At 49.5% G+C, this 22,709-nt stretch overlaps 1 protein-coding gene across 6 annotated transcripts; it reads left to right on the top strand.

Moving 5' to 3' along the window:
• The first annotated feature begins 3,070 nt into the window (after positions 1 to 3,070).
• Positions 3,071 to 16,687, top strand: TLCD2 (TLC domain containing 2). 6 transcript variants are annotated; one of them, XM_053212357.1, is made up of 6 exons: positions 3,071 to 4,144; positions 6,184 to 6,377; positions 7,667 to 10,270; positions 10,687 to 10,769; positions 10,973 to 11,055; positions 11,620 to 16,687. In XM_053212357.1, exons 3-6 carry the CDS (start codon positions 10,101 to 10,103, stop codon positions 12,070 to 12,072), a joined length of 789 nt encoding a protein of 262 aa, XP_053068332.1. In that variant the 5' UTR covers positions 3,071 to 4,144; positions 6,184 to 6,377; positions 7,667 to 10,100; the 3' UTR covers positions 12,073 to 16,687. The 6 variants fall into 6 exon arrangements, 5 of the variants coding, with proteins under 5 accessions (XP_053068332.1, XP_053068330.1, XP_053068331.1 ...); XM_053212355.1 differs by having other exon boundaries at positions 3,072 to 4,144; positions 7,654 to 10,270; XM_053212356.1 differs by having other exon boundaries at positions 3,072 to 4,144; positions 6,184 to 6,354.
• The last annotated feature ends 6,022 nt before the right edge of the window (positions 16,688 to 22,709 follow it).

Raw genomic sequence — 22,709 nt, forward strand, 5'->3', positions numbered from 1 at the left:
AGTTATAACTTACAACCATCATTCATGGAGCACTGATTAGGAGCCAGGCACCCGACTAACACTTTGCATATCTTGTTTTGTTTAAGGAGATATTTTTATAACCATTTAGGATGAGGAAGCTGACTACCTTAGGCAACTTGCCCAAGGTCACACTGCTAAGAGTTGGTAGAGCCAAATTTCAAACCCAAAGTATCTCATTCTAAAACCAATGTTCACTGTGCTCCTTGGCCATGAAGTTTTATTTTTTCACCTGAGAAATTAGGCGTTCTTTGACAATCTCGCATCCCGAACTTTGGTCTGAGTACCTGAGGCCAGAGAACGGGTTTTGATGGTCAGTGGGTAGTGCCTGCTTCTTAGTACCAATAAAATTGGGTCCACCTGGTCTTTGCTCTGGTTTGTTTACCTAGTCTGAATAGGCACTACTTTTTCTTTCTGTAAGTTCGTGTATGTCCTGCCCTCTAGTGGTTTTGGCTTGCAGTACAACAATGACCTTGAGTGTAACTAACCTTAAGAATTCTTTTCTTCCTTTGAATAGGATGTCCTTACAATGCTGGGCACTAAGATTTCTGGGGCACTGACACCTTCCCCAACCTGAGGCCTGAAACAGTGGTTTTCAAACTTTATGATGTACTTCTGATTCAGTAGTCTGGAATGAGACCCAGGGACCCAAATTTTTAACAAGCACCCCAGTTAATTCTGATGCAGGCAATCTGCAGGCCACATCTTGATATAATGCTCTGTAACAGCTCAATTCCCAAATTTCCCTGGAATCCCAACCCAAGCACCCTTGGGCTTTGGAGAATCTGGGACCAAATTAGCCACTCCCTTTCGCCAACTTCAATATTGAGTTTCCTGGAGGTCATGGCTTGGATAGTCAAGGAGGGAAGTTGCAGCTGCCCCGGCAGTCAGCCCATGCTGAGTGAGGTTAGTTTTTGCTGATCTGGCAGTGAGAAAAGTGAAGGAAGCTAACATTTAGTGTGCCAACTGTGGGCCAGTGGGCCAGGTACTGTGCTAGGTGTTTTCGAACATAATCCTTTTCGGGACACCTGGGTGGTTCAGTAGGTTTAAGCATTTGACTTCAGCTCAGGTCATGATCTCACCATTCATGAGTTCGAGCCCCTTACTGGGCTCTCTGCTGTCAACACAGAGCCTGCTTCAGATCCTCTGTCTCCTCTCTTTCTGCTCCTCCCCCCTCATGTGCTCTCTCTCTCTCTCTCAAAAATAAACATTTTAAAAATTTTTAATAAAAACAACATAATCCTTTTTTAATCCCTACAATAAACTCTGAATTTATTATTCACTCTATTTTGTGGATGAGGAAATTGAGGTGCAGAGATGTTGAGCATCTTCAAGTTCAGAGCTGGTAAGAGCTGGAATTTGAATCCAAGTTTGTTGATTTCGGTAGTTCTCAATTGGGGGAGATTTTGGCCCCCAGGGGACATCTGGTAATGTCCTGAGACATTCGTGGTTGTCATAACTGCAGGGTGGGGGTGTTGCTAATTCCATCTAGTGGACCAGGGATGCTGCTAAAATATGCTACAAACGACAGCCCCCACAACAAGAAATTATCTAGCCCAAAATGTCAATACTGCTGAGGTTGAGAAACCCTGGACTCAAAGCCTGTGCTTTTGCCCAATGGGGTGGGAGGGGTGAGGGGGAATGGAGAGTTAGCAGAACAAAATGGACATGGGCCTACTCCGAGGGTCTTGGATAAGAAGGGAATGAGACTTCCACTGTAAGGATAATGGATAATGGGGGCAGCTGGTGAGGTTCCTCTTTCTTCCAAGCTTGGCCAAGGCCCTGCTCAGTTTCTCCCAACCTTGCCAAGTCAGTCCTGGGACTTAACACTAAACTTGTCCTGGAATGACCCTGACTCCCTGCTCAGGGCTGGGGTAAAAATATTTACCTGGGTCTTCCTGCAGGACTGCCCAGCCAAAGCCTCTGGTTTCTGGGATCAGTGCATTCCACTTGCAGTCTCTGGGAGGCTCCACATTAGCACGCCTGCCGTGGAGGGTGAGAGTGTAAATAAAACAAGGGCCAGGTGGCATCTAAGTTATAAGTGGAGTGAATGGGTGAAGCCAAGAGAGTCCCATTAGCTAGTCCCAGTGTGGGAAGGAATAAGGCAACTTGAGTAGGGAGTAGGGGGCAAATGGCCTGGGGAGCAGGTTTCTGGCCCCAGGAAGCGTTCTTTCCATGGCTATTCCTCTCCTCTAGGTTTGGTTTGCAGCTTCCCTGGACCTTTCCCAGTACCATTCCTGGAGCACCCACACTCCCAGCCAGCCACCATTCTGAGCCTCCCCAATACTGGCCTCCTTCTAGACCTGGGAAGGCGGGTATGAGCTGAGTGTGAACTGGCTGTGCAGACAGGAAATACCGCTCGTTCCAAGCTCAGACCTCTGAAGAGCTAAACAGCAGATGGGGGGTTGGAGGGGGGGAGATAGTCTTGGAGTGAAAGAGGAAAGAACATACAAGCAGGTCCCCCATATTTGGGGTTCCATCTCCTCTCTTTCCTGAAGACCCAGGAGGGTTGGGGCGGAGGTAGAGTGGGGGGTGGGGTGGGGATAAGGGGATGGAGGAGGGCAGGCCAGGAGGAGGATGTGGTAACAGCTGATTCGTCCCCTGAGGTCACACTTTCCAGCAATCAGCTGTTACTGGGGTGGAAGGCAGGAAGTTTCCTTAAAGGCACATTGTTCTGAACACAGGCTGGGAATTCTGGAGTTCCTAGGAACCACAGCAATTACTTGGTGGAGCCTGTATTTGATACAGAGGAACTGTCTCTCACCCCAGGCTGATCCTTTTCGGTATCCTCATACTCAACTGGGAGTCTATGGAAAAGTCACGGATCCTGTCTACACGTTTCTCTTTTATGGAACGGGCGGGGGTGGGGGTGATAAATTGCGACGCGTCCCAGACTCGGCCCTTTAAAAAAGCGGTTTAGCAGCTTTTGCCAAGTCATTGGGTTCCTCTTCGTTTTGCCCATCCCCCGCCCCCCTAGGCTCTGATTGGCCCCTGGGGAAAGGGGCAGCCTCCCCATTGGTCTCTACCTTTGAAATCTCTTCCTAAGTAGGCCTGAGTCAGTGAAAGGCTTCTGGAGGGCGGGACAGAATAGGGGTATTAGGCGGAGGATGGGGTTACTTACCAGTTGACACTCTGGCAAGACCCATCCCCTAGTTTCCCACCACTAGTCTTGCTTCTACCCTCAAGTGAGGACTGTACTATGAATCTTTTGTTAGGAAGCTGCTGCTTGAGAGGCTATGCCTCTATGCGACTGGGACGAGACCTACTCTACAAGAAAAATCTCCTGGTTAGTAAGAGCCCGCCAGGAGAGGAGGACTAGATCTCTCCAGTGAAAGCTGGGACCAGGAGAGGTGGACAGTTTTTCCTCCCCCAAAAGCCCTCAAGAGTCCTCATCCAATGGAAGAGTCTGCTGCCCGGGAGGCTGATTTCCACCTTCAGTTCTACCCACTCCTGCTTCGCCTGCTCCACCTTTCCCTAAAGAACTATCGCCTCATACGCAGAGGTCAGCGAATCCATTTTGGGGTAGTTTAAAACAAGCACGCACGGCCCAAAAAAGGAGGGGCTGTAGCCCTTTAAGAACTTCGCCAGGATGGATTCGGAGAGGAGTTTAAAAATGCCAACTCACAGAGCGCGCTGGATTCTGGGAACGAGGTGCCAGACCGAGAACTACATTGACCAGTGTGCAACGCAAACACACGCCTTTACTTCCTTTTGCTCTTTAGGACTCTGGTTTGACGTAGCGCTCCTCAAAGCAAGCTGTCTTAGGCTTATGGCTCAGCCACACCCTTTCACCTATTGGTGAGCTCGTGAGTTGGTGGGCGTGGCCTAACGCAGCTCACCCAGGCAAAGGGGTGGCCTCCTTGCCAATCAGAGCTAAGACGGCCGGAGAGGCGGGACCTGGGCGAAGTGCTGGCGCCCCAGAGTGGGTGTGGTCACGCTGCCCAGCAGTGGGCGGTGATTGGCCCTGGGCGGTGCAATCGCAGCTTGTGCGTCACGACGCCGCCAGCTGATCGGAGCCTGGAGCCGGTGTGTGCTGGGCGCAGGGAAGACACAGCGCCGCCGGCCGTGGGGGACGGACGCACTGATTTGCTCCCCTACCCTCAGCAGCCCCCCCACCCAGCACCAGGTGGGTGTGAGCTGGGGTCTCCGCCGCACAGGAGGGAACCGTGCTAACAGGGTAACGGGGGAAAGTAGGGTCCTGGCGGCCACACCCTGCCCTTCCGGGGGAGGGGAGAGGGGGCGGCGGGGGTAGAGGAGCTTTGGGGCAGAGGGGCCTGAACTGACTGGAGTAGTGTGGCAGGAGGTTTAAAGAAGGAGCCAGGACAGCAGTAGTGGCGGAAGGTTTTGCAGAGTGGCTAAAAGGGAGACGAGGGGCTGGAGGGCTGGGGGCAGCTAACCTGGGCGCCCCCTGGCCAAAGGATATGAGAACTGGCCTTCTAGCTTGCGGAGGGTTTGGACCCGGCGGGTAGTGAGGAGGTAGTTTTCCTTTACTGGCAGTCAGTGGGTCAGGGCCAATTGAGCGCCCTGGCAGGGAAGGGGTCTCTTGGGCGGGCCGGCCCCTCCTCTCGTTCCCTCCAGGGGATGTTATGTAAGGGGGGAGGGGAGAGGAGTAGGGGGCGGCGGTGCGGGGGCCTTATGCAACCCAAAGGTTAGGGTTTCACCGCGGTTGGTGGGGGAAGCGGGCTGGAGGAGGACCTGGAAACTCTAACCCCCCCTCCCCAGCCTAACTGGCCGTCTTGGGCCCAGAGAAGGTCACCTCTGCACCTCCCCCCAGCATGTCCGGTTGTGGGGCCCCTAGCCCAGGCCTGGCCCTGACCGCCTGGGAAGCCGGCTGACTGGGTGGGGCGCCTGGGTTAGTCATCACTGGGCTCCCTCTCTCCCCACCTCTCGGCCAACTCTTGGCCCCTCCCTATGGCCTCTCGCTAGGCTATCGCCCCCACCTCCCTCCGGCCCTAGTTACAGCCTCCAACTCATTTGGCCTGTCATCCTGGCTGTCAGACTGGGCTAGGAATTGTCAGGGTGCCAAAGGGTTGATGGAGCAGCTGGTCAGAGGGTCAGTGCCCTGGGCCCACCCCGCCCTGCAGCCAAGGGCACCTGCTTGGCACAGACTCTGAGCAGCCGCTGAGTCCTATGGGCTGAACAGAGCTGGCTCAGACAGAGGAGAGTGGGAAGGAGTTGGACTGGTCACCTGGGGGAAGGAAGATACCACAAAGTTCATGTCTCCCAAGAGGGCTTTGTAATTTGAAAACCTCCCACCCCCACCCTAGTCTTTCTTATCCTCTGAGTATAGAAGTCTGAAAGCAAGACCGCCTTGGCCGCTCACACTGGCATGGGCCATGCCCTTGGACTGAGTGTCAGCACAGACCCGCCCTCCCCAGCTCACAGCCCTCTAGCCTGCCACGCCCCCAGCCCCCTCCCTGGGCCATGCTGCAGGGCCCGGCTTTTCCTGCTGATTCATGCGTTGGAACTGTGGGGGCGGGGCTTGGAACTTGGAACAAAGTTCAGACATGGAGGGGCCGGCAGACAGCCTGGAATTCATACCAGATGTACCCGGAATGCGCAAGCGGAATGCCTGGCATTTGAGAGTCTTGGGGAAGCTGCCCATCCACCCTGCCCATACCTCCCTCCCCTCCAGCCTTTGGTCCCCTGTCCTCTCCTCACAGTCCCTGGAGCCTCTGCTGACCTTCCAAACACTTCCTTACTCTTCCCCAGATGTAGGCCCCCAAAACTCTTCTAGCTGAACTCTTTGGGAACAAGTCAGTTGGGCTGATCACTGAACTCACATTTTTGGACCTAAGGTACAACTTCTCACCAAGTACCTGGGCGATTGGTGGGACGTGCCCAAGGTTCTAAGTCCTGCCCTCTCTGAATGCTGAAGAGGAGGGGCCCTCCGTGGGTAGCTGTGGCAAGGGGTGGGGGGTGGGGTGAGAGCAGGCCTGGGTCTCTACAGCCTTCAGTTCTGGAAAGAGGTGCAAGGAGGTATGTTTAGAGCTGCCTCTTGCTTCTCACTGAAGTTAACCGCTCCTGCAGGCCCAAGTCAAAGCCAAGAACCCTTTGTTACAAGGTTGAGCATCTGTTGGAGCTGGACTTTGATGCCAGTGGGACAGTGTCCCTGTGACATGGCCCTGCTCAGATCCTTCCCATTTTTCTTCCCTTTCCTTTTAGGAGCCTGTCCCTCCCACATCCTCAACTGGCTGAGCCGCAGTAGTTCTTCAGTGGCAAGCTTTATGTCCTGACCCAGCTAAAGCTGCCAGTTGAAGAACTGTTGCCCTCTGCCCCTGGCTTCAAGGAGGAGGAGGAAGAGGAGAAGGAGCTGCTTTCCCCCTCATCTGGAAGGTGACGGAACTGGGGCTGGGAAGGTCAGAACAGCGGGAGTGGTGATGCCTTTTGGAAAAGGGAACCTTGCTCAGTTGGAGACCCTTCAGCCAGATTGGCCCAGCAAGAGAGAACAGTTGTAGATTAGAGACCCTCGTTGGGCTGGGGACTAGATGGCTGTGACTACCCAAGGTTAGTTGGTCTACATCAGTGTGTGACAAAGGGAAGACAATGGGAGCAAAGAAAACTGGCAACACCTTTACTCAGATGTCTTTCTTGACCCTCCTTCCTGTCTCCCTTTCTTTCCTACTGCCTTTCCAGGTGAGGTCCAAAGTAAATTTCATCTTCAGGGAAGAGGTCATACTGAAACTCCCATCTGAGTAGTCAACCCCATGCTCTTAGCTTTCCCTGTATTTCCTCAGACTGGCCTAGACTCCAGTTACAGGGATAAATCACCTATATGTGGGAACCTTGGGCCTCTTGTCTCAGCTTCAACACCTGTGAGATGCAGAATCATACAGTTGAATGTGCAGGAGGGACTCAGAAGCCTACTGTGCAGACTCAGAGCCTGGGCTCTCTTCTCCCTGTGGGTGGGAACAAAACAGCTTTTCATATAAGCTGTTGCCCATCCCCCCATCCCTAACCAACACAACCCCAGGAGCTGGGGGTGGGGGGAGGATTAGAGGGAGGGGGCTAGAGTTAGACCAGGGCTAGGGGCTGGAGGAGCTCAGTCTCTACATTGACTTCCCACCATACAAAGGTGGCCCCAGGTTTCCTCTGCCACCCAAAACAGAACTGCAGCCCCTGATGGGGTTCCAACTGCTGTTCCTCTGTTTCTTCTCTCACTTTACCTTCCAGGATAATTTGTGAGACTCAGCTCAGGCTTATGAGGCAGGAAATTCTCTCCAGCAACCAGGCGAGATGGGTTGTGGGATGTGACCCCCTCTGGGGAATCAAGCTGTGTAAACCTAGCACCCCTGGCTCCTGATGCCATGTAACTCTTGGGGCTCAGGCTCTGGTGTGGTTCAACCGTGGCCCAGCCTCCCTGCCTGAAGGTGGCCAAATTCAGGGGCTGCAGAAAGCTGTCCCGCTGTGGGGCACAAGATGTACAGGTAGCTGGGTCCTTTTCTCCACTTATGAGAGAGATTTAGGGGAGAGTAGATCATTGAACCCACCCTTCTGCAGCCTAGGCTGGATGTGTGTGGGACTGCGGTGGAGGGGGTGGGTAGACTGGGTCCACTCATAGGCTGCAACAAAGATTGTTCTGTCCCTGGACATTGCTTCCGTCCTTTCTTCCCCTCTCTGCTTCACTGGCCACAGTGTCTCCCTCCAGCCCTGGGTATGTGGCTCTGCCATCCTCACCCGTCATGGAGCAGAGATGAGGAAGAGCAGCCTGGGAACACAGAGGCAGGCAGAAGACCAGTGAAGGACCAGGCCCGGAGAGCACAGGGCCCTGTCTGGGCACCCCGCAGAGGGGACCCATAAAGGCCAGGAGCACCCCAGGAGGAGGGAGGACGGCCAGCCTCCATCAAGAACAAGCTCCCAGCCACTGGCTTCATTCACTATTTCTCTCCAGTGTCACTACCTCCCTGAGATATGAGACTGTGTTAAAATGTCCTGTTGCTTCATCCTCCTACTTCTACTCCCTACCCTATAGAGTGATATAAAGCAGCCTCAAGGAGCAAGAACCAGCTGTGAAAGGACATATGTAGGGAATTCATAGAAGAAATTCAAATGGATAAAACCATGAAAAACAATGTGTGCTTCATTAGTAATTAAAGAAAGACAAGCATCGCTGAAAGCATGTTTCCCTCGGCAAACTATATTTTAAAAAATAAAAAAAAGAAGACCCAGTATCGGCAAAGGAGCACTAAAATAACACTCCTATACCTTGCATATGGGGGTGCGAATGGGTGTAGCCTTCCTGGATGTCAGTTTGGTAGTATGTGTCAAACACTCTAAAAGTGTCCATCGCCTTTGACCTAGTGATTCTACACTTGGGAATTTATCCTAAGAAAATAATTAAAGATTCAGTTACAAGATGCTCACCCCAGCATTGCAATAGAAAAAATGAGAAGCAGTTGTCTGATTGGGAATTCACTTCTTTGCTGTAATGAAAATTTGCAATGGGGGATTGCTTAAGTAAATCATTGTATATCCATCCAGATGGTGGAGTACTGCACAGCCATTAGAAGTCGTGTAGAAGAACATTTGACTGGAAAGAAAAAATGCTCTTTTGAATATTAAAAAGGTTATGAAAATAGTGTGTATTATGTGATCTCAATTTTTTTTTAATATGGGTATATTCTTGCCTATATAAAACAGATAAAGACTAAGGACATAACTCTTAAATGTTAATGATAGTGATTATCTTTGGATGGTGGAACAAAATCATTGTGATTTTCCTCTTTGGCTTTTCTATTTTAAAATTTTCTACATTGTGTATGGTTCTCATATAATAAATAAAATTTAAAAGAATCAGTGTAATTGTTTTAAAAACTTGGAGAGGTGGGTGTGGAGGAATGAAGGGATGCCCCTAACCCCTTGGACGAAATGGGGTTTTGGTGAAGAAAAGGGGTTGTGAGAATGTGAAGAACTTCATTCTCCAAGAGTAAGTAGCTGGAATCTACCCCTCTCCACCTACGAGAAACAGGTCTCTGAATTGCTGGCTTTCAGCCAGCTGAAGAGGTGTGGTGTGGAGTAAGGAAAACAGTAAAAACCTGTCACTCTTCAGGAGATGGAAGGTGGGGGCGTCGGGGAAGATTTTATCTCCAGGCTGAAAGGTTCTAGAATCCTATCAGTCTTTGATTTTCTCTTTGATTCTGCCCCAACCTGGAGGTGACCCTGCGTGACCTCTCCTTGCCACCTCAGATTGGAAGAGAGAATTCTATTCACCTAACTTGTACCAAGCCCTGGGGGGAGGGGTGCTTTTCAAGACTTGAGTGCTAAGTGGTTTCCTTTTCCCTCCCCTCCTAATAGCAAGGGTCCTCTGTAGGGCCCCCAAAAGCGGTTGGGGGGAGGAGTCCCCAGCGGGTCGCTTCTCCAAAATGGGAGCTGTTGTTCCATTTGAAGGCACTGTGTAAGGGGACAGGACTATTGGGATTAATAGGGTTGCCATGATGTGTTAAAGGTCTGGAAACCTCGGAAAGTGGAAAGGGTGGCTCGAAGGAAATGAGGTACCCCCACAGCTGAGACGGGGTGGGGGTGATGTGGGGCAGTGCGGTGGCGATGTTTAAGCAAGTGGGAGTGGGTGTGCGCTGGCCTCTACCTTCAGGTCGGTGAGGGTGCCAAGAGCGGGATGACCAGCAGGTGAAAGGTTAGTATAGGGAAGAGGAGGTGAAAGACAATGGGGCGGGGCCTCTGGGGGTGTCAGGTGAGTTTAGCGACCTATTTCGGGAGTTCCGAAGGGTTTGGGACACAGGAGTTGGGGAAGAACCCTGTCGACAGCCTGGAAGTCTCCCTGAGCTCCGTTGCAAGGCGTGGTCCCCAGGAGCCCCCAACCCGCCACCCACCCTAGGGCGGGACAGGATCTGTTGGCTGTAGCTCCGGGGCGTGGCTCCCCGGCTGCTCCAATCACCACCTAGCCGAGTGATGGGGGCGTGGTCGAAGCCTAGAAAAGTTAAAGCGGATTCCAAAGGCGCTGTGGGCTGGGCAAGCCAAAGACCCGTTCTTGCGCGAAAACCAACTCACAGCCCCCGCAGCTGACATTGGGTGCGTCCCAGCTGAGAGCGCCGGCGCCCAAGGGACTAAATCGGACCTGCCAGGCCATGTGGGGGCTCCTTGTGACCGGCGCCTCCTTCGCCGCCTTCCGGGGGCTGCACTGGGCGCTGCAGCTGCTGCCCACGCCGGGATCTGCTGCCCAGGACCGTTGGAAGTGGCGGAACATCTGTGTCTCCCTGGTGCACAGCCTGCTCACAGGGGTCGGGGCGCTGCTCGGGTGCGGGGCTTAGAGGTTCGGGAGGCACCGGGGTGAGGGGGAGCGGTCGAAAGTTGAGATTAAAAGACCCACAGGGGCACCTTCAAGAATCGAAGCAGGACCTTACACAACCCTTTTTCCTTTTCCTTTTCCTTTTCCCTTCTCCTTCTCCTTCTCTTTCTCCTTCTCCTTCTCCTTCTCCTTCTCCTTCTCTTCTCTTCTCTTCTCTTCTCTTCTCTTCTCTTTTTTTTGTTCTCTTCTCTTCTCGTCTCTTCTCTTTCCTTTTCTTTTCTTTCCAAGTAGGCTTCACTCCCTCGAAGCGGGACCTTGAAAGTCTGACACTGGGTGGGGGCTGTGAATGGGTGGGTGAGCGTGCACAACGGGAGAATGGGGTCTGAGTCTGCATGATGCTGACTATGGTCCCCCATCTCCTACAGGCTCTCGCTGTACCCTCAGATGGCTGCCGACCCGATTCACGGCCACCCGTTCTGGGCCCTGGTGCTGGTGGCTGTGTCCGTGGGTGAGTCTGCAGGGAAGGTTGGGTCGGCTTGGTGGGGAACAACCTTCCGATGGTGATTCCAGGTCCCCAGGGCTCAAATGTTTCTGGCAGCTTTGCTGAAGGAAACTAAAGACCTGGAAAAAGGAGGGGATGAAGATTCCTCTCCAAGAGGTACAACAACTTGGGGAGGCCTAATGGTCCTCCCCCTCATACCATGCCCATAGGTTATTTCTTGGCGGATGGAGCTGACATGCTGTGCAACCAGACCTTGGGCCAGGCGTGGGAACTTCTCTGTCATCATTTGGTGGTGAGACTTGGGGAAAGGGAGACAGGAAGGGTGGTATGCTCAGGGTGGGGGTCCCCAATCTCTCTTCAGGTTTCTGTCCAGTGACTTTCCAGAGTCTCTGACCCTGTTGGGGCTTGATCCTCCCAACTTTGGGCTGGTTTGGGGGGAGAGGATTGACTGCTAGCCACAGCTGGAGTCTGAGCACTGCCTAGGTAGCTTGGATTCCCTCAGGTGGCTCATAGATTGCAGAAATGTTAAATAGGGAGATTTTCTGAGAACGGGGAGTCCCAGTACTGGGAGTGGGGATGGGGCATCAAAACCCAGGATTGGAAATCGGGGCGGGGTGGGGGGTATACTGTGCAGACGCTGCTGCTGCCCCAGGGGAGACAACCTCTGGGCCGAGGGTTATTATGGAAGAGTTATTTTAATGCCATTTAGGCCCCAACGTAAGGGTAAGCCTAAAGGGCAGGTTTTTGATAGCATACCACAAAATGCTTAGGAGCCCCTGTCTTAGGGATTGAGATGTTGGCAATTATGGTCAGTAGTTCCTGGAAGGTCCTCTGACCTCTGACCCCTGTTCCCTAGGTAGTGAGCTGCCTCAGTACCGCCATTCTGTCCAGCCACTATGTAGGCCTCTCTATGGTGTCTTTGCTCCTGGAGCTGAACTCTGCCTGCCTGCACCTACGAAAATTGCTGCTGCTTTCCCACCAGGCCCCATCCCTGGCCTTCAGCATGGCCAGCTGGGCCACCCTGGCCACCCTGGCCCTCTTCCGCCTGGTGCCTCTGGGGTGGATAAGTCTGTGGCTGATCCGGCAGCAACACCAGGTGCCTCCTGCTCTGGTCATCCTTGGTGGAACTGGACTGGTGACTGTGGGTGCCATGAGCATCATACTGGGTGTCCGTATTTTGGTCAGTGATGTCCTACGGTCTCGGCACCGCCCGCCCATCCCTGGGCACAAGGAAACCAGGGACACAAGGAGATGTTGTGATGGTGAGCTTGTCACCAGGGATGGCTCCATTCTCAGCCTGAAAGACTAGAGAGAAGCGTCAGGCTCCTCTCCGGCCAGTCCTGGGGGAGACATGGCCAGGACAAGGTCATGGTGGTCTACAGTGCACTGTCCCTCGATGGGGTAAGGACCAAAAGGAATTTTCAGTATCTCAATTCCTTTTCCGGCTAACTCACACCCTTCCCCATTCCTAGGATCTAAGAAGAAATGCTGATGCTTATGATGGGTGGGAAACCGGGATCCTGGGCTATTGTTCACTGAATCCCATCATCAGATGACCGCTTCGTCCAGCAGACTAACTCAAGAGGTACAGCCAGTTCTACCAATAAGAGGTGGCAGGAGGCATGAAGCTAAATGAAACTACCAATGAAATCCTTTGCTTTAGCATGGGAACAGGTGAAGAAAGGTGAGGTCCTGTTAGGATCAGAGAGATCTGGCATGGAGGGGGTGGGGTCAGAGGAAGAAAGACCTCAACTGTGACCAAATTCTAGCAATGGGAGGAGGCCACACAGGTGCTATCAGTAGCCAGTGGGGGTGGACATAATAGTCACCAAGAGACAGAAGAACTGGGCCACTACAATTGCTGCTGATATTTCTGGTTCTCAAAGCCACACTACTGTGTTTGTACTTAATGTTAGTTCTACTGCCTTAAAAAAAAATTTTTTTTAAGAGAGAGAGAGAGAGTGGGGGAGCGGCATAGAGAGAGAATATTTTTGTAATGTTTCTGTATTTTGAGAGAGTGCATGCGAGCAGGGGAGGGGCAGAGAGAGAGGGAGAGAGAGAGGATTTCAAGCAGGTTCCGTGCTGCCAGCACAGAGCCTGATGTAAGCCTCCATCTCACAAACCGTGAGATCACAAGCCGAGCTGAAATCCAAGAGTCTGACGCTTAGCTGACTGAGCCACCCAGGCACTGAGAGAGAGAAAGAGAGAGAGAGAGAGAGAGAGAGAGAGAGAGAGAGAGAGAGAATCTTAAGCAGGCTCCGCACTCAGTGTAGAGCCCAACTTAGGGCTCAATCTCACGACCCTAGGATCATGACCTGAGCCAAAATCAAGAATTAGATGCTCAACGCACTGAGCCACCAGGTGCCCCTGCCTTCATAATTTTTAAGAAGTCCAGCATCTTTCTTTTAAATTTTCTTAGTATCCTCTGATCTTTTCAAAGAAAATGCAGATTCTTCTTTTTTAATTTTTTTAAATGTTTATTTAGTTTTGAGAGAAAGAGAGCGTGAGCAGGGGAGGGGCAGAGAGAGAGGGAGACACGGAATCCAAAGCAGGCTCCTGGCTGTGAGCTGTCAGCACAGAGCCCGACGCGGGGCTCGAACTCAAGAACCGCGAGATCATGACCTGAGCCAAAGTCAGATGCTTAACCGACTGAGCCACCCAGGTGCCCACCAGGTCTGTCTTCTTAGGACAGCACTAAAGCCCAGAGCCACGGCAGGGACTCAAACACCTGGTCTGGGTGCCGACTATAGGGTTTTCCCAGGCCCTGTCTTTCATGGAAGAATGAAGGCAGAGGCAGAAGTAGATGAGGGAAGGCTTCCATTTGGCTGCAGAGGGACTAAGGTGTATCTGACTCCCTTCCAGGATTCCTTTGCGAGCTCTCCCTCTCCTTTCTCCCCTAGCACTTCTGCTGCGCTTTTGTTTTTCACCACACAAAATCTCTTTTCTTCAGGCAGAACAGCCAGGTTATGGGAAGTGTAGAGCAGATTAAGTTTACTATTCTACAAAGCAATGGACAGAAAGCGATAACCCTTAATCATCCACAGAAAAAATACACGAGCAGAAGCAAGAGACAGGAAAATTAAAACAAAAAAATCCTGCCCCAAAGCTGAGCTAGAGAAAAGGGACAGTAGAAGTGGACATACATAGATCAAGGGACAAATAAAAGGATCACCTGTATGGAAGAGACAGAGGTGAAGACAGATGGAGGGCAAGACAGGGAATCTTTGGCAGAAACGCTGAGAAAGACCCTCATGGTTGCTGACAGGAAGCAGTCACAGAACTGGTAAAATGGTCATAAACGAAGAGGACAAGGACGAGGAAAATCAGTATAAAAGCTGACAGGAAGGGCCCCCAAGGGTGCAAGGCACAGATGGTTTAGACAGAGAAATAGAGTGAGTGACAAGGAGGAACGACCCGACTCAGGAGAGATGGAGGTAATAGAAGCCTTTAGAGAGGTTCGCAGAGCGAGAGAAGAGAGAGGTGGAGATAGAGGCTGAGGGGGATTCGTCAGGGGAGCTGAGAAGCAAAAGAACAGAAGGTGAAGAGGCACTCAATGGGAAGATTCACTGGCAGAAAAAGAAAGTAGGAAATATGTGGAGTTGGGGACAGAAAGACAAAGGACAAACGGCTACACTGTATAACACAAAGCCAGAGACTGCCAGGAACTGTTAGGCAGAGACTGGTAGGAAGATGAGGAAAAATAAGAATCAGGGATGTAAATTGAGATGGAAGAATAGGCAAAGGGACTGAGGAGAACCACAGAGAGTGAAAGAAGGGGGAGGGGTGGGTGGAGAGGGGAGCAGACTGAGTAAATAAACATCCAAAGGAAGGGGCACCTGGCTGGCTCAGTTGATGGAGGATGCGTGATCTCAGAGTTGTGAGTTCGAGCCCCACGCTGGGTGTAGATATTACTTTAAAAAAAAAAAATCTAGGCGTGCCTGGGTGGCTCAGTTGGTTAAGCGTCCAACTTCAGTTCAGGTCGTGGTACCAGGGTTTGTGGGTTTGAGCCCCACATCAGGATCTCTGCTGTCAGCACACAGCCTGCTTTGGATTCTTTGTCCCCCTCTCTCTGCCCCTACCCCACTTGCTCTCTCTCTCTCTCTCTCCCCCTCTCTCAAAAATAAATTAAAAAAAAAACATTAAAAAATAAATAAAATCTAAAACAAACAAAAATGCCCCAAACCAAACCAACAAAACATCCAAAGGAAAAATCAAGGAGAAGGAGGGAACAGATGAAGAAAGAAAGAAAGAAAGAAAGAAAGAAAGAAAGAAAGAAAGAAAGAAAGAAAGAAAGAAAAGAGATAGGGAAAAAAGGAAGGAGGGATAGTGACAGATACCCATCAGAGATCATTAAAGCACAAAGTGGGTGGGGCACCTGGCTGGCTCAGTTGGAAGAGGATTCAACCCTTGACCTCAGGGCCAAGAGGTTTTTGTTTTTTGGGTTTTTTTAATGTTTATTTATTTTGAGAGAGAGAGACAGAGCACAAGCAGGGGAGGAGCAGAGAGGGAGAGGGAGACACAGAATCTGAAGCAGGCTCCAGGTTCTGAGCTGTCAGCACAGAGCCCTACGCAGGGCTCGAACTCACAAATTGTGAGATCATGACCTGAGCCAAACTTAGATGCTTAACTGACAGAGTCACCCAGGTGCCCCTCCGGGTTGAGAGTGTGAACCCCATGTTGGGACTAGAGATTCCTTTACAAAATTAAAACATCTTTTTTTAAAAAGTTTATGTATTTATGTCTCTAAGTTTATGTATTTATTTATTTATTTGGGGGACAAACAGAGAGAGGGAAAGAGAGGCTCCTAAGCAGGCTCTGCACTGTCAGCAGCTCAAACTCACGAACCACAAGATCGTGACCTGAGCCAAAATCAAGAGTTGGACGCCTAACTGACTGAGCCACCCAGGCACCCCCAAAATTTGAAAATCTTAAAAATTTCCAAAAAGCACAAAGGGAAAGAACAACACATAGAGGCTGAGAAGAAATTGCCACAGTTGGAAGCAAACACAGGCAGACAATAAGAGCAGAGACATCAAATGTAATCAGACAAAAGCCAGAGAGGCAAAGGTATAGAAGTTGAGACAGAAACAAAACAGAGTTGTGTCAGAGAGGTTGTCCTTGATAGAAGCAGTATCTTCAAAACTCAATTTGCCATCTTAACTGAATACCTTCATTAACAAAAACACTATCTTGAGTTTTCAAAGCAAAAGAAATGTGACAAACTCACGGAAGAAATCCGTTCCCTAAGTATGTGTTGAGGTCAATATTGATTTGTTCCAAGCCCTGCATGTTTTCTTGTGCTGCCGACACAAGTTTATGGTTCAAGCGAGTACTCCTCAAGTGACTAATTGATAGTATCTTGTGAGAGATGCCAAGACCTTGACCATTATGGAAATATAGCTGTTCCTGTGGGTTAACTAGTAAAACTTGTACAGGAAGGGTAAGATTAGCTACTAGGTAGGGGTAGGACATAAGCAAACACCTGAAGAATTTGGAATCAGACAAATTTTCATCACAGTGACCCAGTGAAACTTCAGGAAGGCAAGACTGCATTATGATTGTAATTGATTAAGTAGATATCTCATCACAGAGACCAGTTATAGATGGTGTGGACCAGATATAGATGATGGGAATTGGAGAGACATGGTCAGTTGGGTCCCTAGAAAACAGAAACTCAAAAATGCAGAGGTTGGCAAATGCTGCATTTGGTACAATGAGTTGGGTCACCATGGCAGTGACCTGTCAGACCTCACCATGGCCTAGTGAAGTGGCCCTCAAGACTGACTCCATGCCTACCAAGCTATTGGCTGATGAATTATTTGTCCTCTGGCACAAGGGAGTGGCTTCCGGGATGGGAGACATTGATATTTTATAGTCTTGAAACACTATCCTGATCATAAATTAATAAATTGCTATGCACATAATTGCAGTCTTTTATGTATGCGGTTTCTTTGAGTCATGTCTTCTTGGTTCCAATGGCGGTCTGATTTATAATGAAATGCTGGACTGTGGAAGCTTTGCTTTGGGAAGGTCTCGTCTTGGCACCAACTTTTTGACCTACAAAGCCCTAAAGTGTTGGAAGACCCTCTACTATCAAGAAGCAAACCCAGAGCACCTGGATGGCTCACTCTGCTAAGCGTTCGACTTGGGCTCAGATCATGATCTCACGGTTGGTGAGTTTGAGCCCTGCGTTGGGCTCTGTGCTGAGAGCTCAGAGCCTGGCGCCTGCTTCGGATTCTGTGTCTCCCTCCCTCTGCCCCTCCCTCACTCGTGCTCTGTCTCTCTGTCTCTCTCTGCCTCGCAAAAATAAATAAATGTTAAAAAAAACCCCAAAAAACAACAAACCAAAACCCAATTTATTCAATAGAATGGGCTTAGAGCAAGAGAATGGAATCAGACAATTTAGAGTGATTTGTCAATGCCAAGGTTTGAAACCGAAAGAATCTTTTAGCCAAATTAATCTTGAAATAAGAAAATTAACAGAAATCTCTATAACTGAATTGTCAAGGCTTTATCGTGTATAAAATCTGGATTTCTCAGGCTGAAAATTAGGAGCCCTCACTAGACAGGAAATTATATAAGGGAAGTTACTCTTTTTTTTAATGTTTATTTTATTTTTAAGAGAGAGAAAGACAGAGCACGAGTAGGGGAGGGGCAGAGAGAGAGGGAGACATAGGATTTGAAGCAGGCTTCAGGCTCTGAGCTGTCAGCACAGAGCCTGACAAGGGAGCTTGAACCCAAGAACCGCAAGATCATGACCTGAGCCGAAGTCAGATGCTGAACAGACTGAGCCACCCAGGCACCCCAGGGGAAGTTATTCTTTAAAAAGTTGCACTTACATTGAAATGTTTATTAGAGTCACTAACTTAAAGTCACAGCTTCCCAAACTAAACATTTGCTGTGCCTCCACCAAGTCATCAGTCACCTTTTATGCTTTATCCTATCTAACCCCACTCAACAGAGATGAATCCCATTATTTAGTTGAGAAAACAAAGGCTCAGAGAGGTTGAATAATTTGCTCAGGTTTAACTAGCTAGCTAGTGGCAGGGTCTGGACTCAAACCCATTTTTTTTCTATGATCCCACCTGTGGTCAACATCCCACCTGTGGTCTACACTGCCTGCCTAGCAGTGTAGAGATTTTCCTTAGAAAACCCTCCTCTCTCACTCCCCTCTCAATGGGCATGTGACCTAAGCCTAGCCCATCAAAACACCATATCCTCTTTCCCTGAAATGAATGCTTAACTCATAAGCAGAGCTTATGAGCCTCAGCACCTTGACTTCTGCTCGACGTTTTAGCTACGTGCACGATGTGTGCTAACATTGCTAAGCCAGTAGGATGTGAGGGAGCATCCCTGAACATGAAGCCACCACAAAAAAGAGGGGTCAGAGATGGAGATCTCTAACATCACCTGAGTGTCTAGATCAAGCTCTGCCTGAAGCCAGAACTTTTCTCCTGGACAATTCAGTTACAAAGCCAAAAAACTCCTGATTTGCTTAAGTGAGTATGAATTGAGTTTTGTTTTGTTTTTTCACTCTTAACAGTGAGTCTTTGTTAATACATCACCTTCAAGACTATTCAGTCTTCCTATTTCAATTTGCAGGAAATTGAAACCTAGAAAAGTTAAGTGACCCATCCAAGTACACCCAGCCATTTTGTGGCATGGCCAGACTTAGAATCCAGGTCTCTGCTTTGGTTCAGGCCTCGTTGTTACACACTATGTTGTCTTTTTCTTTATAGAAAGGCTGAGGAAGGGAGAAACATCAAGGTAAAAAGATAGGAGGCAGCTGACAACTGAAGATCTATCAGATCAGATAAATTGCCTCTGGAATGGCTGTTTCTAAGTCAGAATGCTTCCGTTTGAAAGCCAGACTTTTATATTCACCAGGTATTGATCCCTGTGCTTTTCAGGAATGTAGCAACTGCCTCTCAGAGGTGCATTTCAGCTTTCCCCTGCAAATAAGAACACCACTTAACTCCATGGTGTGAGCATATTCTTTCCCCACCTCTAGCCAGGTGGGAAACCGCCCTTCTTGCCACATCTTCTGCAGGCACATTCTGCAGGAATGTGTAGGTTTGACACAGGTGAAAGGTTATTAGACACGCCATTGTGCCATAAGGATTATTCTGAGATGAAGTCAATTGAGAAACAGATACAGGAAAAGTTGTCTGTTCTCTCCATCTCTGCCTAGAGGCAGAATGTAAATTTCCCTTTGTTTTTTTTTTTTTTTAATTTATTTATTTTTGAGATGGAGAGAGAGAGAGCACGAACGGGGGAGGGTCAGAGAGAGAGAGACACAGAAACCGAAACAGGCTCCAGGCTCTGAGCTGTCAACACAGAGCCCGACGCGGGGCTCGAACTCGCGGACCGCGAAATCATGACTTGATACGAAGTCAGACGCCCAACCGACTGAGCCACCCAGGCGCCCTGTAAATTTCCCTTTGTGAAGGTGTGAAGGTGTCCACCCCGCCCGGCGCCCACCCCTCACATCTTTTATCAGGAAGGGGAGAATGACTCCTAATCACCAGAGACACTCTTATCACACAGGAGGTTGAATAAGATTTAATAAGGTCTGCATAGCAGACCTTACGCAAATAACCCTTATTATCGCGGAAGTGATTCTTAGACTGAGCTCAACTGAGGATGCAGGCCACGTGACCTTTGGGGGGCGGGGAGAAGAATGGGAGTTCGTTTGTGCAGTGCGACGGGAGGGTCCCTGCAAAGGGCTCCCTGCCTACCACCATCCAACCCCCAACTCCCCACTCTGGGGTAGTATCTGACCTTCCAAAGGACCCCTTCGCCTCCTTGAACTTCACTGGTTGGCATTGTGCAATCCTGGGAGCTGAGAGACTGACGCGGTGTGTGCCACAGATCCCAGGTTGAGGCATGGCTGCAGGAGAACCGAGGGGCCTGAAGCACGGGGCTGCCACAAATTCCTGCTGCTACTCTGCTGTTGTTCCCTAACCCTAACTCTTCACAAAGTCCAAAGGATTCTGGGACAGCAAGCAACGGTGAGGAGCCAGGGAGATGACAGAAACGGGGGGGGGGGGGGGGGGGGGGCGGCAGGGACACAGGGAGGGCAGCTACAGCAGCACTGCCTTGACCTGTATTAAATTTTAGACATTCAGGTGAACTTTGCATCCTGCTTCAAAGTCTGTTCATATCCGTTTTAATATATAATACTATTTGAAATTACTTAGGGGTTATGGTCTGTGATTTTAAAAATTTTTACAAAATGTCAAGTGAAATTGTTGGTTTTACCATCCAGGAGGATGTGCCATCGTTTTTAAAGTTTATTTTATTTTTTTTTGAGAAAGAGAGAGAGAGAGAGAAAAAAAATGATTGGGTGGGGGAGGGGCAGAGAGAGAGAGGAAGAGAGACAATCCCAAGCAGGCTCCGTGCTGGTGGTGTGGGACCTGATGTGGGGCTTGAAACCATGAACCATGAGATCATGACCCTAAACCAAGAGTCAGGTGCCTAACCGGCTGAGCCACCCAGGTGCCCTGGAGATGTGCCATTTTATTCTGTGGCTCCAACAATCAATGGCATGCTTCACTGTTTCTTTATTTCTCCTTTCAACAAGAACTTATAAAGTATAACATTGAGTAAACAAGCCATATCTCTCGCAGGCTAGGGGAAGCCTGCAACCGGGATTTTGTTAAAGTGGGAAATTGGGAAAGAAAGAATCATCCGGCGGAGGGAGACCAGGGGTAAGAAATGTAGAAACAGATCACCGTGAGACTGAGAACAGAAAAACGACGTACAGGGAGGTTGGGATTGTTGCATTCTGACATCCGAGAGGTTGTCCAGAACCTAACTCGGGATCTTTCTTCCCAGACCTGCATCCTTCCCAGTGTTCTCCTAGTCTTCCAGTCTCCCGGTGCATGGCACCGCCATCAACTCACTGTAGAAGTCAGGAATTTAGAATCGTCCTCAAGTATGCCACCCCATGTCCACCCCATACATACGTATCTGATTATCACTCAGTTGGGCATGGATCCCACATCCATTCATTCCTTTTTATTTCCTGCTTTCCCACCCTGGTCAAAGTCACCGCCATCTCTAGCCTGGGTGACATGACAATGACTTCATAACTATCCTCCACGTAGCAGCCAGCCTGGGATTGTTAAAATGCAGATCTGATCCTGTCATTCCCCTGCTTCATACCATCCGGGTGCTCCTCCTTCTTTTTAAGATAAAGGCATGACTCCGGGCACCTGGGTGGCTCAGTCAGGTAAGTGTCCGACTTTGTGAGCTCAGGTCATGATCTCATGATTTGTGAGTGCAAGCCCATGGTCAGGCTCTGTGCTGACAGCTTGGAGCCTGGAGCCTGCTTCGGATACTGTGTCTCCTTTTCTTTCTGCCCCTCCCCCTCCCTCAAAAAAGAAATATACATACATACATACATAAAGATAAAGGCATGACTCAGGGGCTGTCCTATCGTGTTCTGCATAATCTCCCCTTGTCTACTCTCTGGACTCTTGGGACTTTCTGTTTGACTCTTTGTCTCATGCTTCTTTCTCAGGACCTTGCACAATGGCCAATGCCTGGTAGGCTTCCCATTATCCCCTGCTCCTGTCTTTCTGGCTGCCCTCCTCCTACTGCACCCCCTGTATCTTATACACTCTCTTTTCTTTCTCTCTCCCTCTCTCTCTCTCTCTTTTTTTTTTACATTCTTACTTTTCAGTGCTCATTTCCAACATGTCTTTTTCCGAGGAAAGTTCCATGACCCTCCCCCTATAATTAGGTCAAATCTCTCTGTACTTTTCACTGGAAGCACTTATTACAAGTTTAATTGAAGAACCGATCGTGCTATTTTGAGGAAAGCCTCTAACATGATACATATAGAAAAAGAAAAGGGAAAACACACAAAAAACAAAGACTGCATGGAGAATAAAACTTCAGAAAAGCTCTTAATTGTTTTCCTCAGATAGACAAGAGAATATATTGCAACCAAGACATAAGAACATACTAGCAAAAAAGAAAGAAAGAAAAGCATTCAGAGAAAACCAAAGAGAATATTTTGAAATTAAAAATGTGACCCCGGAGGGGCTCCTGGGTGGCACAGTTGTTTGGGCTTCTAACTCTTGATCTCGGCTCAGGTCACGATCTCATGGTTCAGGAGTCTGAGCCCCGCATCAGGCTCTCTGTTTTGGATTCCGTGTCTCCCTCTATCTTCCTCTCCCCTATTTGTGCTCGCTCTCTCTCTCTCTCGCGCTCTCTTAAAATAAATAAATAAACTTAAAAAAATGTGATACTGGAAATGAAAAATTTATGGAGGAGTTGGAAGATGAAGTTGAGTGAATCTCCCAGAATTAGGACAGAAAAGATGAGACAATCATGGGACCAGTCCAGGAGATCCAACATCAAAATAATGGAAAGGGGCGCCTGGCTGGCTCAGTCAGTAGAGCCTGTGACTCTTGATCTCAGGGTTATGAGTTCAAATCCCATGTTGGGCATCGAGTTTACTTAAAAAAATAATAGGGGCGCCTGAGTGGCTCCGTCAGTTGAGCATCTGACACTTGATTTTGGTTCAGGTCACGATCCCAGGGTCATGGGATTGAACCCCACGTTGGGTTCCGTGCTGAGTGTAGAGCCTGCTTAAGATTCTCTCTCTCTTAGGGTGCCTGGGTAGCGCAGTCAGTTAAGCATCTGACTTCGGCTCAGGTCATGATCTCATGGTTTGTGAGTTTGAGCCCGACTTTGAGCCCTGCGCTGGGAGTGTGGAGCTTGCATGGATCTCTCTCTCTCCCTCTCTCGCTCTCTGCCCCTCACTTACTCTTGCTGTCTCTCAAAAGTAAACTTAAAAAAGATTCTCTCTCTCTCCCTCCCTCTGCTCCTCTCCCCCACTCATGCTCTCTCACTCTCTAATTCTATAATTAAAAGAGAAATAGTAATAATAATGGGAATCCCAGAAAGAGAGGACTGAGGAAAGAAAGACAATCA

The sequence above is a fragment of the Acinonyx jubatus genome, chromosome E1 (assembly GCF_027475565.1).
Source record: "Acinonyx jubatus isolate Ajub_Pintada_27869175 chromosome E1, VMU_Ajub_asm_v1.0, whole genome shotgun sequence".
Taxonomy (NCBI): Eukaryota; Metazoa; Chordata; class Mammalia; order Carnivora; family Felidae; genus Acinonyx; species Acinonyx jubatus.